The sequence below is a fragment of the Convolutriloba macropyga genome, chromosome 3 (assembly GCF_964194025.1).
Source record: "Convolutriloba macropyga chromosome 3, txConMacr16.3, whole genome shotgun sequence".
Taxonomy (NCBI): Eukaryota; Metazoa; Xenacoelomorpha; order Acoela; family Convolutidae; genus Convolutriloba; species Convolutriloba macropyga.
The window spans coordinates 62,029,376-62,042,733 of record NC_134470.1 but is presented as its reverse complement, the minus strand read 5'-3'; the positions used below and the strand labels follow the sequence as shown (position 1 = coordinate 62,042,733).

General features: G+C 38.1%; 2 protein-coding genes across 2 annotated transcripts in view; one reads left to right on the top strand and one right to left on the bottom strand.

Moving 5' to 3' along the window:
- Nucleotides 1-7,402, bottom strand: part of LOC142336336 (uncharacterized) — a 71,562-nt gene extending 64,160 nt beyond the window's left edge. Inside the window, exon 1 of the mRNA XM_075385093.1 lies at nucleotides 6,810-7,402. Coding sequence (XP_075241208.1) covers nucleotides 6,810-7,304 — 495 coding nt within the window. The 5' untranslated portion in view covers nucleotides 7,305-7,402. The remainder of the gene's footprint in view (nucleotides 1-6,809) is intronic.
- The window catches only part of LOC142336337 (uncharacterized), a 115,645-nt gene that overhangs the window by 29,054 nt on the left and 73,233 nt on the right, over nucleotides 1-13,358 (top strand). The gene's annotated exons all lie outside the window — the stretch shown is intronic.

The following is a 13,358-nucleotide window of genomic DNA, read 5'->3' as shown; positions in this document are numbered from 1 at the left end:
ATGAATAAGAGCAAAAGATAAACCAAACTAACTTTTAACTGCTCCTCTTAACCTCTTGCCGAAGAAACGTTACAACTCCTGGCTTGAAATCAGAGAAACCACAAAAAAATCTCAAAAACCAGCATGAAGAAACTAAAAACTCTTTTCACTCAGCTCATGAAATTAAATATCTCTTCCCATAGGTCATTTGATTACCATCTTCGAAAAAAGTCAAGATTTTGTAAAATTATTCAAATAACTGTAAAAATTATTCCTGAAAACAATGACAGATATACACAGTTCTTCAGATTGTACAGCACTAACCAGTCAGAGCCATGGAATTTTAGCCACAAAAGAAAAATACTAATACCGACTGTTAACTTAAAAATAAACGTTCCAGAAACGTAATAAAAAATACGAAAAAAAAAGAAGAGCAAAAACCTCAAAATCCCACATTCTTTACAAAATTAAAAACAGCCCGAAGACTCCAAAGAGTGCTCAGAGTTAAAAGCCGACTAATAATAATAATGTTAAAAATAATCAACTACAAAACTCGATGCAACAGAAGTATTCAATCCATGGAAACGGAAAACTTGCATATATGCCTCAAAAATTCTAACCATCTAACATCATACGAATTTCTTTCGAAAACAAGCAAAAACTCAATTTGATGGAAGCCTGCTTCAATCGTGGAAGGGTGATTGTAGCCTGCTTTAGTTAAAGGGTGCATCGTCAATATAGAAACTTCAATACGAAGCTTCAGACGAGGTTTTTAAAGACTATAATATATTACTGAAGTGATTCAAATTCAAAACAAAAGAAAGCAATTTCGGCATTCCTTTTCAGTTTAGCTAAATGTAAAGCACCAACAAATGTTCTAATGTTCTCAGCTGTTTAAAAATTCACAAGACAGAGCGTGCGAGCAAAAAAGTCAATTGAAATGTCAACCCGATCAAGCGAAAATTTATACTATAATAATTACTTCAATCTTCGTTCCAGAATAATCAATATAAATTGTTCCTCAAAATTTTGCCTCACTCAGCTCTTCTTGCTAACACTCATATGCTTCTAGAATAGCAGAGGCCAAGGTCGACAGATTGCAGGATTAAAACCTCGAGGTAGCCTATCGAGGCATGATCATTAAGACAAGAAAGACCAAAGACAAAAAAAACTTCGATAACGAACAGATTCTGATTTCAAATTATCCTTCTTTTCAAAATCAAGTTTCAAACACTAATGTCTTTGAAGTAATATTGTGCTACACCTTTAGGGCTTGAATGACCGTTATTCATTTTTTCTTCCAGTTTATATTCTCAATTTTAGACGCATTATTTTCTTGGCGCGTGATCAAATGAACGTGACAAAAATAGACAAGACGAATTGAAAAAACACACGGTAAAAAAATCCTGATACAATTCAAAGAATTTTATTGGGTAAACAAAACATAAACCGACGAATGTCGGAAGAATTGCTCTCGAACGACAGGCGGTTGCAAAAACATTTGACCCCACCGGGATTCGAAACAATGACCTCCCGCTTTATAACCATTTGCACTACCGACTGTGCTCTTGAGAATTCAAAGAATGTTCTAGAAGAAAAACGGAAAATTGTCGAGCGAAAAATTTGCATAAAAAAAGACCAACACGTTTACCATAATTTCCATGAACTTCGTTCAAGAGCAATTAAAGACTAGACCTAGAATGGACAACAAATGGATTGCAAAAACGACTAAAAATCTGATCGAAAAAGTGAATAGCAAAAAATCAAAGTCAAATTGCCGCATGTGAACAAAAAACAATCCCGAAAGCAAATTTTTGTCCAAACACCGTTTTCTCTCCAGTTTTAAATTGGAGTGAAATAAAGTCACGCCGCAAAACCACCCGCTTTTCCGCTCAGCGAAACTCCTGTTTCGGTGTGACCAAAATCATCAATTCAATACTTCATGAAAATGTTTGAAAACTTCCACAAAAATCATGAAAATGTGTGAACAGATCTTGTGTGGCAGTGCCAGGTACACTTCAAAAAAAAACAAGACGAGACCAAAAATAGCCTCGATATCGCTTTGCGACTATCCATTAAAGAAGTTTACAATGAACTCTGATACTTGAAATCACACTTAGTGAGGAAGGCGAATAAAACGAACAAATACACCAAAATCATGCAACCTCTGCTCTAATTTATCATGCTCGGAATTCATTGAATGTCAATTAGAAGCTGTTAAGATGAAATAGACATAAGCAGCAGAAGTTGCACAATTCACAAAACTTATCAGGGTTTTGCGATTTGCACAAGTGGAAAGGTCTAAGGACAGCTGATTGCCTCCTGCAGTGAAGATGACATGAAAAGAATCCAAATCCGGGCATAAATACAATTCAAATTCGAAGTTTGAACAAACTGAACCATAGAAATCAGGACTAGAAGATAGAAAACCGGAGAATTTCACCACAATCTGGCAAAAGAGCTCAATTAGAAACAGAAGTCACTTAAGCGTTTCCACATTCGGTTTACAGGAAAAAAACATGTCATAAAAACAATTCAGAAAACGTCAAGATAAACTAAACATAGTCAGGCCACAACTTGGTTAAATTTCACCACATTTCCTAAATAAAACTTTAAATCAACACAAACCTAATCAATCAGTAAGCAAAGGCATGAAAAAGAAATATCAAACATAGCTGGCAGATTGCCAGAAAATAGCCGCAATAGATTCGTAGATCGGCAGTCTAAAAAAAAACAGTAAAAAAGACAGACCAAAAAAATTCGTCTTTTCATTGAAGGCTGATCTGTTATATTTTGATTAAAAATCTGTATAAGTTATTGCTGCCTCTATTAGCTGATCTCAAATAAGCTTCATTTAGAGTGATACACACCCATTTGACCTTATCTCTTTGAATTAAAGTAAATAAAAGTCAATTTCAAAGTGAGGAAGTCATTTTTGAGAGTGAGGTAAGTCAAGTGTGACCAAAAATTTAATCACGCGCATGAACAAAAAAACTCGCTCCACTAAGAGCGAAAAATGACGTAACACATGCAATTCAGTTGTAATTGCATGAACGAATGAACAAAAAATGGCTGTGACGTCATATGGTCGTAACAAAAATCATGACGACGAAATAAAAAAAAAAAAAACCAAGAGAAGGCCAATAATAGCCTCAGCTATCGCTGTGCGGCTATTAATAAAATTCTTAACTAATCAAAAACTTTTCGGCAAAAATCTTGAAACAATTATTTCAAGCAAACATGCAAAAGAAGAACAGATTTGCATCTGGGAGCCCCAAATTTGTTTTAAAAACTATAACAAAACTAGCAAACGCCCAGAAAATGAACAACTTAAGCCGTAAAAAAACGCATCTATTCTCTCTCCCAGCGTTTTTATGGACCACAATTACAAATTGTGTTGTTATGAAGAACGATACTATATAAAAATGGCATTTGCTGAAACAAAAAATTCGAAAAAAAAACAATTGTCCAAATACAGTTCTAATATAGTTTAAGCATAACCCACTAAAGTCGGACGAATTGCTCAACTACCAGCTGGTGTGTTGTTATTTAAAACTTGCTTCAGCGGGGGTGATTACCTACGGGGCTTCAACTAATTTTTAGAGGTAATTTTACAATGCATGATTTAAAGCAAAATAATCAATTTCAGCGCAATTTCCTGTCACTAATTAAGCTAAGCTGCGATTGTTAAAATGAGAGCAATTTAACAATCGAAAACCAAGACGTCAAAGCGATTTTTTTCTTACTTTTTTGCTCTTTTAAGAAAAGGTTTATAAACAAAACAATCATTATTTTTCCTTTGCTCTCTCAGAAATTGTTCATCGAAGCAGTTTTTCACACTTCCACAAATGAATTCCTGTTTATTTGTTTGCTCCATTGCTTTTAAAACAGCGGAGCGCCACAGCCACACTTCGAGTCACAAAAAATAGATCAACATTGAATTTCTATTCCTTTTCAAGTGGCGGAGGAGAAAACCCTAAGATGCTTCTTATTCAGCCATGAAAGAGCCCGAATAATAATGTTTGCATTTTTTACGGCAATTAAAAAAACATAGATGTTTCAAAATGACGCAAAAAAGACATTAAAAAGATGAAGATTAAGTGACAGGAGGTATTGCAAACAGAATTGTGGATAGAGTCCAGAGCATAGCATGAAGAATATCGAAAAAGACAAAATATACTTACTTGGTTTCCTATGTCATAGAAACAGATAAGAAACTGAGCTGACGAAAAGAAAAAAAATGCGAGGCAATTTATAAAGGTAAAAACATTTGGAAACTTTGACCATCTATGATTATAAAAAAAGTTCAAACAATTAGCTCAAGAAGGCAGGTTTAAAAACGGTGCTTGCCTTCCATACTTAGTTTTCTCAAATTCTCTCATTAGTGCAAAGAAAAGCTCATTGGTATGTAAAACCGAAAGAATTCTCATTCCATCAGTTGATATATGAAGAACCAATGCCTCAATGGCTAGAAAATCTGCCACGAAAACGCATGGAAGCCATGGTCCTTCTAGTCTTGATGCTAGCTAAAGATTCTGACATCCTTAAAGGCGTGCTCGACTGCTTTATGCAAAACCATGACAAAACTAGCTATAGGCCTATCAATTGCTCATTTGACGTTCCTTCTTGCCTATAATTCAGGTAGGCTGATAGCTCTTGATAAATGCCACGGTGTACGACTGATAGGAACTGGGAAAGTTCTCAGCCGAATTGCTGGATGAACTATTGTAAAGTGAGTTGGGTTATTTTAAAAAGTATGGGTCAAAATTGTCAAAGGCGAATGTAAACATTCCAATTATTCGTTGAGCTGGTTTCAATAAAAAAGATTAGCAAGCGATCTTGCCTATTAGCGCAAAAAGCTTTTAATAGTCTTAACCGTGATCTTACTCTAAGACACATTGAAATTATGCCTTTCCCTCTATCATTCCATATGTAGCTCACATAGTGAACCATCAATTTTGTTTATCAACAAACCTCTCTCAGGAATGTACAACTCAAGGTCACCCCCTTGCAATTTTGATTTATTTGATTGCCATACTACCTTCAACTGAACTTCTGGATTGCTTCTCATATCAAAAGTGGTACGCGGACGATGGCGAAATTGTCGGCCCACTTGATAACTGAAAAAATCTTTTTACTAGTTGAAAAAACCTGATCCAGCTTTCAAGTGCCATGTTATTACCTTCTGAATAATCTTTTCATCTTCTTTTTGAACACAGCAGATTTTCCTAAAACCAATAAAAAATACCGGACTATCTTCTCATTGTCGATAAAGGAGAGTTGCCTAAACGTCCTTAAACCTAAGACCCTTTTTAATACGAACGATTAGTTCAACAGTTCAATTCCGCTCTAATTATCCCTGCTCGACGCCAAGCAAAAGCAACAATGAACCCCATCTGAGTGAAAGTGTTAAATCTGCTAGCAAAATTGCCCCGAAAGCAAGAGCGAAGCATACGAGCATCGAAAAAGAGCATCTGTAAAATGGAACATATTAACAAAGAATAATTCATCTTGAGAAATTAGCGTTTTGTCCACTTGTCTTCGCATTCACTGGTGGGCCTGGCTCATTAGCTTCAGAAGCGCTGAAACAACTGGCATCTAAGCTCTCTGCGCGAAAGAGGGTAGCTACGCTGACATTTCATATCTAGGGACAAAAAATCAGCTTCGCTCTCCTTAAGGAGCCTCATCATCTGCATTCGGAGCTCTAGGACACTTAGGCGGCGAAAAATTGCTAATGTCTAAGTTAGCTTGTTGAAGGAGTTAGGATGTCAGTTTGACGCATCAACTTTCGCCATTAGCTGTTTGTTGTTCGGATTTTTAACAAAAATTGATGGGATCTTTCACGTATAGTTGATTTAGAATGCTGGTCGTATTTCCCTGCAGTTTTGACAGTCACATACAGACTGCCCAGTGAAAGGGTTGCCAAGTGAGATATTTTGCTGAAGGATATGCATTATAGATAAGATCCTCTTCGTTAGACCTTCGATTCTTTAGGGTTTAATAACCTTCTAGGTTATTAATCACAGGTCTGTATCATTCCCTGTTTCCTGTGATCTACTTATCAACTCTTTGGAAGGAATCCTGGGCTTTCATCATTGTTCTAGTCAGATCAATACAAAAGGAGCCACCATTTACACCTGGTGGTATCAAAGATTCATACAGGCCTAGCTTCACAAAAGTTTGCAGTCGCGCCTGTTCTCCATGTGCTCGCTCCAGTTTAGGTTCGTGTTGATCAATATTCCAAGGTCCTTGACAGTTGAATCAGGTAGAACACACCCCGCGAGCCTTACACCCGGGTTTGTACCTCGAAATTGTAACTTGACACATTTATCAATAGCTCGAGACATTTTGTTTATGCAGTTCCTCGTTAGTTCTGTTTGCAGCTGAAATCTTTAAATTGACAATGTTTTGAAATCTTCTGCGTAAAAATTTCAAGAGTTCTCTCCTTTGTTTTACATTTTTTCAGCTGATGTGTAAAATTTTCATTTTATTGATAGATTTGAAAAATACGAAATGCTTTACGAAGACGCAGTGCTGGGAAGGCCCCGAACCAGCCAATATTCACCCACTGTTGGGGAGGGCCATTTCTTAATTTTGCTTTTTTTTTCAGAAGGTGATATCATTAAAAAAACGAACATCTCGCTCTAGATCAGAGACACGATGTTCGATAAATTTATCAAAATATTTCAAAGTTTATCGAACATCGTCTGTCTGATCTGCAATATTTTGAGCAACTTTATGCTCTAAAGAACTTGAGCCAACCTTTAATGCTTTATTGTAATTCTCTTTGCCGTGATTTTTATCACAACTATCTAACAGGTCCAACTCACCGTAATTGGAGAGGCACGGGTTGTATGTGTTATTGGTGCTGATTCTGCGTCAATGTTATTACTTTGAACTAGGAACGTGTTGCCACTCTGAGCCACAATTTGCGTAGGCAATGATGATTGAGACATGGAGCCTGTTGTAGTCGCTAAACTAAGAGCCGCTTGAGGCGATGTGGGTGAAGGTGCCATATTACTTCCAACACCATTTGACAAAAGTGACTCATAAAAGTACTCGGTTCCGGTCTGGTTTTGATTAGACATCATTCCGCCACCAGCCGTGTTGCTCTGTGATATGTCTGAAACTCCTGGAGCATTACTACTCACATTGCCTGCAGATGACGCAGGCAACAAGGGTGCTGTTGTTCCAAAAACAGCTTGAAGTACAGCTACAGCGGCCTGCTCCGGATTGCCATCTGTAACATATTGAATTGTGCTTCCATTGGCAGTCAGCGTCTGAATTTGCTGATGTTCAGAAGCCAAGCTATTGACTGTTTCCATTTAAGCTTTTCTTTACCATTAGGACTTGTAATGCTAATCTTCATCTAATTGTACATCCAAATCATGCACTCGACTGAAACCCAGACCACCGACTTTAAAAGAAGAAACATCAATTAGGAAAAACGATAATATTAACGCTAGCTTTCTCAATTCATGTACTAGTGCTAGTAGATAGGCTTTAGGACGAGACCAGGGGTGAAATTCAACCTTCAGTTTTCAGCTGGCACAATTTTATTGGCAGGGTTACAGGAGAATTCGTGCTACATCTTTGCCGGTCTTGATTTCGTTTATTCATTTTCAGGTATGTGCTTGTTTAGGTTACTCATAAGTCGCGCAGTCCGTGTCCAAAAATTTTTACCGGTCTTCTTCAGTCTTTAAAAGGAAATTCGAAGTTTTTGTTTTGCCGCGTTTCTGCTGATCTGGATTTAAGTTTGTCGTTCGAATCTAGAGCATACTTGTCTGGAGCTAATTGTTTTGATAAACTTATCAAATAGTTTCATAGATGGACTGTGGTGATTGTACATAACCATACTTCACGAGTATCGCTACTCGAACGATCAGGACTGTCTGGTCTCTGGGGCTGTTCTATTGGTCTGTCGCAACAAGTGGGACTTCATCACTGCCTACATTCCCAACCTTCTATGCTTCAAATTTCTATCCTCTATTTTGTTTAGTAAGTTCGTTCCTTGATGGTTATTTTGCCAGGAGCTAGCTCCTTGAATTATCTTATTAAAGACAGAAGCCAAGACATCACTATTGATTTCAAACGAGCAATTAAGCAACATTCTACAATTGTCAGCTGTCTTATCTTCCACACTAAATGCAAACCTAACCAGACATCAGAACAATACATCAAATCTTCCAATGAAAAAATATTTACCTGGAACGATTGTGTCAATAACTCTGTCTCGCGCCATCCTAAGAAACCATCACAGAAACCCTACACCGTAGTCTCTCGGTAAAGACCTGACACGCCTGAGGACAAACATCATAACGATTGTTTATCTGCACAGTTAGTTGGACCCAACTGTTCTAACGGCACTTCAATCAACAAAAATTTTAGTGATTCGGGTCAGAATACACCTGCTGCCTAAGAGGATCCCGACAAACCGTGCGTTTGTGAAGAACTTCAGACACTCACCAGGCAATCACCATCGAACACAAACTCAGCTCTATTATCCTCAGAAGATTACACAACTTAAAAATCTCATCCAGAAAAATCAACCCAGGAATAGGCAGACCCAACAAGGTGTCGCTAGGAAGAACGAGAAGTCCAAGAAGTCTAGACTCCGCAAAAAGAAACAACTCTCACAAGGCTAATTGCGTTTTCTCTCCTTTTCCTGTAAAGATAAAAGGATATAGTTATCCCGAGGTTGCCTTTGCCGGTGAGGGTGCGGTATTCACCATGAAGGGATCAATCTAATTTCAACTTCTGAGGATAAATGCCAAAAATGTCGGAAAAAGCTCGACAGAATCAACAACCTTGCTATTTGTCTTATATGCCAAGAGTGGCTACATTGTTCTCGTTTCAATTTTGACGCTGCTGATCTACCTCCTCTAGAAAAATACGGCTCGGCACAATGGATTTGCAAAAACTGCGACTCCCAAACAGCTAATTTCATACAACAAGACCAATTCAAGCTTCTGATCCATAAACTTAATGCTCTTGTAGATCAACAATATGGCGACAATGCCAAAATACTGGAAATGCAGAATCAAGTCAAAGACATGACTACCACGATACAAGCCCTTCAAACCCAAATAGATGCGAAGCCCACTTTTCAGGAGAAAACGAATGTTGATGCCGCTGTAGCTGCTCAAGCCGCAACAAAAACAGCACTGGTAGACAAACCAGTAATAAGAGACTGTCGAAAGTCCTAATCATGTCCAAAACACACACGAAAACAGTGTTGCTATCAAAAACGACTTTGATAAACATTTCCCTCTCAAGAGACTAGTGTTTGCGTTTCACACGGTTCGAAGTAACATACATCTAGAGGTCTTCACGAAAGACGAAGCGGACGAAGTTTGCACTTCTTGGAAAAATAACTTCCTCGGCTCTGAAATGCTCGTCAAAAAAGCAGTCGACCACAAAAACCAATACTTCGCCTGCTAATCAAAAGCGTACCAAATGAACTCGAAGACTCCGAAATTAAAAAAATCATCACGAACAATTTTGTAGGCATGAAAGCTTCCAGGTTCATCAGAAAAGACGGAACTAAACTAGAAACCGTTAAAGTTAGTTGCCAAAAACTTCAACGACGCTGAAAAGGCGGTCAGAATAGGCATCTTCATCCAAAGCTTTTTTTTAAAGTCCAATGATTTTTTTTACAACGTTTGATACAAGTCGTACGATTTTTTAAGTGCCAATGCGTTGGACATGTTAGCAAAAACTGCAAGTCAACACCTCAATGTGGGCATTGCTCGGGCAACCACAACCTCAAAAGCTGTGATCAAAAAGATAGTCCACCTAATTGTGCTAACTGCAACGGTAATCGCGAAGTTGATTCGACTCGTTGCCCCTCATACCTGAAATGTATATCAAACTTAAATTCATTGCGAGGTACAACCCTGCCAAACCATGACCAAAAACTAGTGAATCGACTCCATATCCAAAAGGAGGGCTGGTAATGAATGTAAGGCTTTGAAACTGAATATAAACCAACCGAGTGATCACTTTAAAGTAGTCTGCACAAATACCTGACCGGTATGAATCACTCTCTTTGTTTTCTCAACGAAACGAAGACTTTTTTTGAGAAAAATACTTTTGATAACTACATTGCCGAAGGATCCCACGATGATAGAGGCGTTGCTATTTTGATGTTGGAGAATATCTCATACACTCGGATTGTAGAACTGGAAATACCTGAGGTTGACAGTGTTTGGGTCATCGTCTTGTTTAAAAGTATCAAAATGCTAGCCACAATGTTGTCTATTCCCCCAGTTCTGTAACGGTGCTAGAAATATGGCTGTCTCAGCTCAGAAGAGCACAAGAGTATGTGGAGGCCTATAAGCTGAAATGGCTTCTCTTCCTAGGTGACTTAAAAGCTCGACATACTAACTGGAATGATTCCACAGCTAACCCCATGGTGTTTTAATTCACAAAAAATTTGACGAAAGTGTGAAAATCCCCAACAAAATTGAGCCCACAATTACAGACTACAACGGTAACAACGTCATTGACCAATGCCTGATCGCGGGAAAAATGACCAACCAAACCTTCTTTCTGGCTACCAATCAAGATGTTAAGCTCGTCAAAGTCGTTTGAAGCAGACCTTCTAATATCCTACTTTCTCAAAGAAAACCATGGATTGACGAAGCTAACTCGGAAGAATGGCGTAAAGTTATCAAAAGCAAACCAGAAACTATACAAGAAGATGGTCCCTCCGCTCTCTGGCCAAAACTGGTAAAAATTATCCAAGAACAAACCGATAGTTCTATACCCTTCAAGACTACCAACAAACACAGCAAAACATTCAGGAACGACGCAATCACGATTGCCAGTCACAATCTCCGGTACCTTAGGAAAAGGTCAAGTACCACTCTAACTCAGGTAACGGGGCTAAGCTCGATGAAGCAAAGGAGTACTTCAAGATGTTCCGTAGCAAACACTCCTCGAAGTAGTTGTCGGATACTCTTGTGGAACTCGAGCAAAGAAAAAGCAAAGACCATTGATGGGCATATAACCGATTCTTCAAACCAAAGGCTGGAACGTTGGGACCAATAAAAGACAGCAATGAAAAATAACTCTGCTCACGCAACAGAAATGCGGGGGAATTCATGAAAACGTTCTTTGAAGCTAAGCACCTCCGTCAAGAAACGTTCAAAGGAGTTCAAGAAGCTCACGTCATTGCAGCAGTAGCCTCATCCAACTTCTTTGATTAAACGGACAACGATCCCGTCTCCAAAAGCTTCTCCGAATGCTAACTTGTCAGCGCCTTAAGAAACTGCTCTCGCTCTTCTTCTTTTGACAATGATCAGATACATCCTAAAATGCTGCAAAAGTCGGCGCCAGATTTAGAGAGATCCTAATAAGACTCATGAATATGTGCCTCAGGATAAATAACTGGCCCTGCAACATCTCTAGATTGATATTCATTAAAAAAGGTGAAAAAAATCATATGATGCCCCCTCCAGTTATTGGCTTCTATCGATTGCTTCTTACTTTGGAAAGGTTTTTGAGCAAATGATCGATCACAGACTAAGACAACACGTCAATAGATATAATTTTCTTGAAGAACATCAGGAACATTTTAGATCTCGCAGAGGCACAGTTCGCTCACTGTACCAACAACACGTTGAAGCGGGGAAGCTGAAAAATAGCCACTCTAGCGCTCTAGTAAAAATCGACCTGGAAAAATTGTTTGATAATGTTTGGACCAACGGTCCTCCATATAAACTAAAAAGCTATAAAGTCATTGGTAATCTTTTGAACCTCATGGAAACATTCTAACGAAACAGAAAAATTTACATTCAGATTGACTCCTTTTGCTCTGACGATTTCGAAATCCAAATTGGTATGCCTCAGGGATGCTTCTTTGTCGCCGATCCTAAAATTCTTGATTAGCCCACACAAGGTGTTCAAATATGCTGACGATACCTTGGTACCGGTTCAAGCGGATTTGCCAGCTAACCTGGCAGACCAGCTCGGAAATCTGTGCAGTACGGTAGAAAGTTGCTGCTTCAACTGGAAGTGAACGAATCAAAAAGAGAAACAATGCCTCTCCATACAGATGAACCTATACCATCTGCAATCATTCTTAACGGTCAATTATGCCAAACGAAAGATTTCACTAAGTTACTAGGATTAATCATAGACAGAGAGTTGACATGCAAGAATCATCTCGACAATGCTTTCAGTAAAGAACAGAAAAGTTGAAAATTGATCCATGGGAAATGCTCGAAACAATGGGGTCTCACAATTAACACTCAGACGCTCCTTTTCAAAACCCTTAATCAGCCACAACTCATCTTTGCTTCCCCAATTTGAGCACATTCTCACTTGAAAGAGCTACAAGTGCATCAGAATTGCATCTTAAGATCTATTTTCAAGAACTGCATATATCTGCCAATGTCTGCTTGTGAAGATTTGTAATAGTCACGGTTAACTATCCTGCTCTAGGATATAGTACTCAGTCAGTCAATGTTTTCATCAATGATTTGTGGCTGAGAAAATTGTCCTCACCTGATAACTTTACAGTCCTGGGAAAATTCAATTAAACAATGCCAGACTGCCACAGAACAAGAGAACCATGATCTTTGGAAATCCTTGTTTAGCCAACAAAAAATGCAATAATGTTTTTGATAACACCCCTCTTTTTCAGATTTCAAATCGAGACTGAGTCAGTATGCATCATCCCTGTGTGTGTGCTGCTCAGTTGAGGAAAACTCGATACAATATTTATTCTATTGCCGTCTCTGGGACCAATACGGACCAAGGAGCATTGAAAAGCTCAATCTATTTACTTACAATGACCGTCAATCCCTCATCAAGTTCATAGAGTCGTCTAGGACAGTGAACAAGAAAATCACTCAGTGGCTGTCACTCTACTTATTTCATCAACCCTTAAACAAAACTAGCAAATGAGCTAACAACTTCCCGCAAAAACAGACATTCTTAGACTCTATATATATATATATATATATATATATATATATATATATATATATATATATACGTATATATATATATATATAAGTATGTATATATATATATATATATATATATATATATATATATATATATATATATATATATCTTGACATATCGCGTTGAAGAGTAGAATATTGTGTAGTTCAAGATACAACGATACAGGCAGTATGTTGGGTTTTAGTAGTCGCTGTTTGTAGTCGCCAACTTTCCCGCATATCCAATCAAAGGCTTCGCGTTGAACTCTTTCAAGCGACTTCAGGTCAGTTTTTGGGCAGTTTTGGGTAGTTTGAACAAAACATTACAGACATTTGGTAAGGTCAGGTTTTCATGCACAATAATGTAAAGCAGAAGCACATCGCTCATTTGTATGAACAAAGTTACAGGCAAAATATTTAGTAATT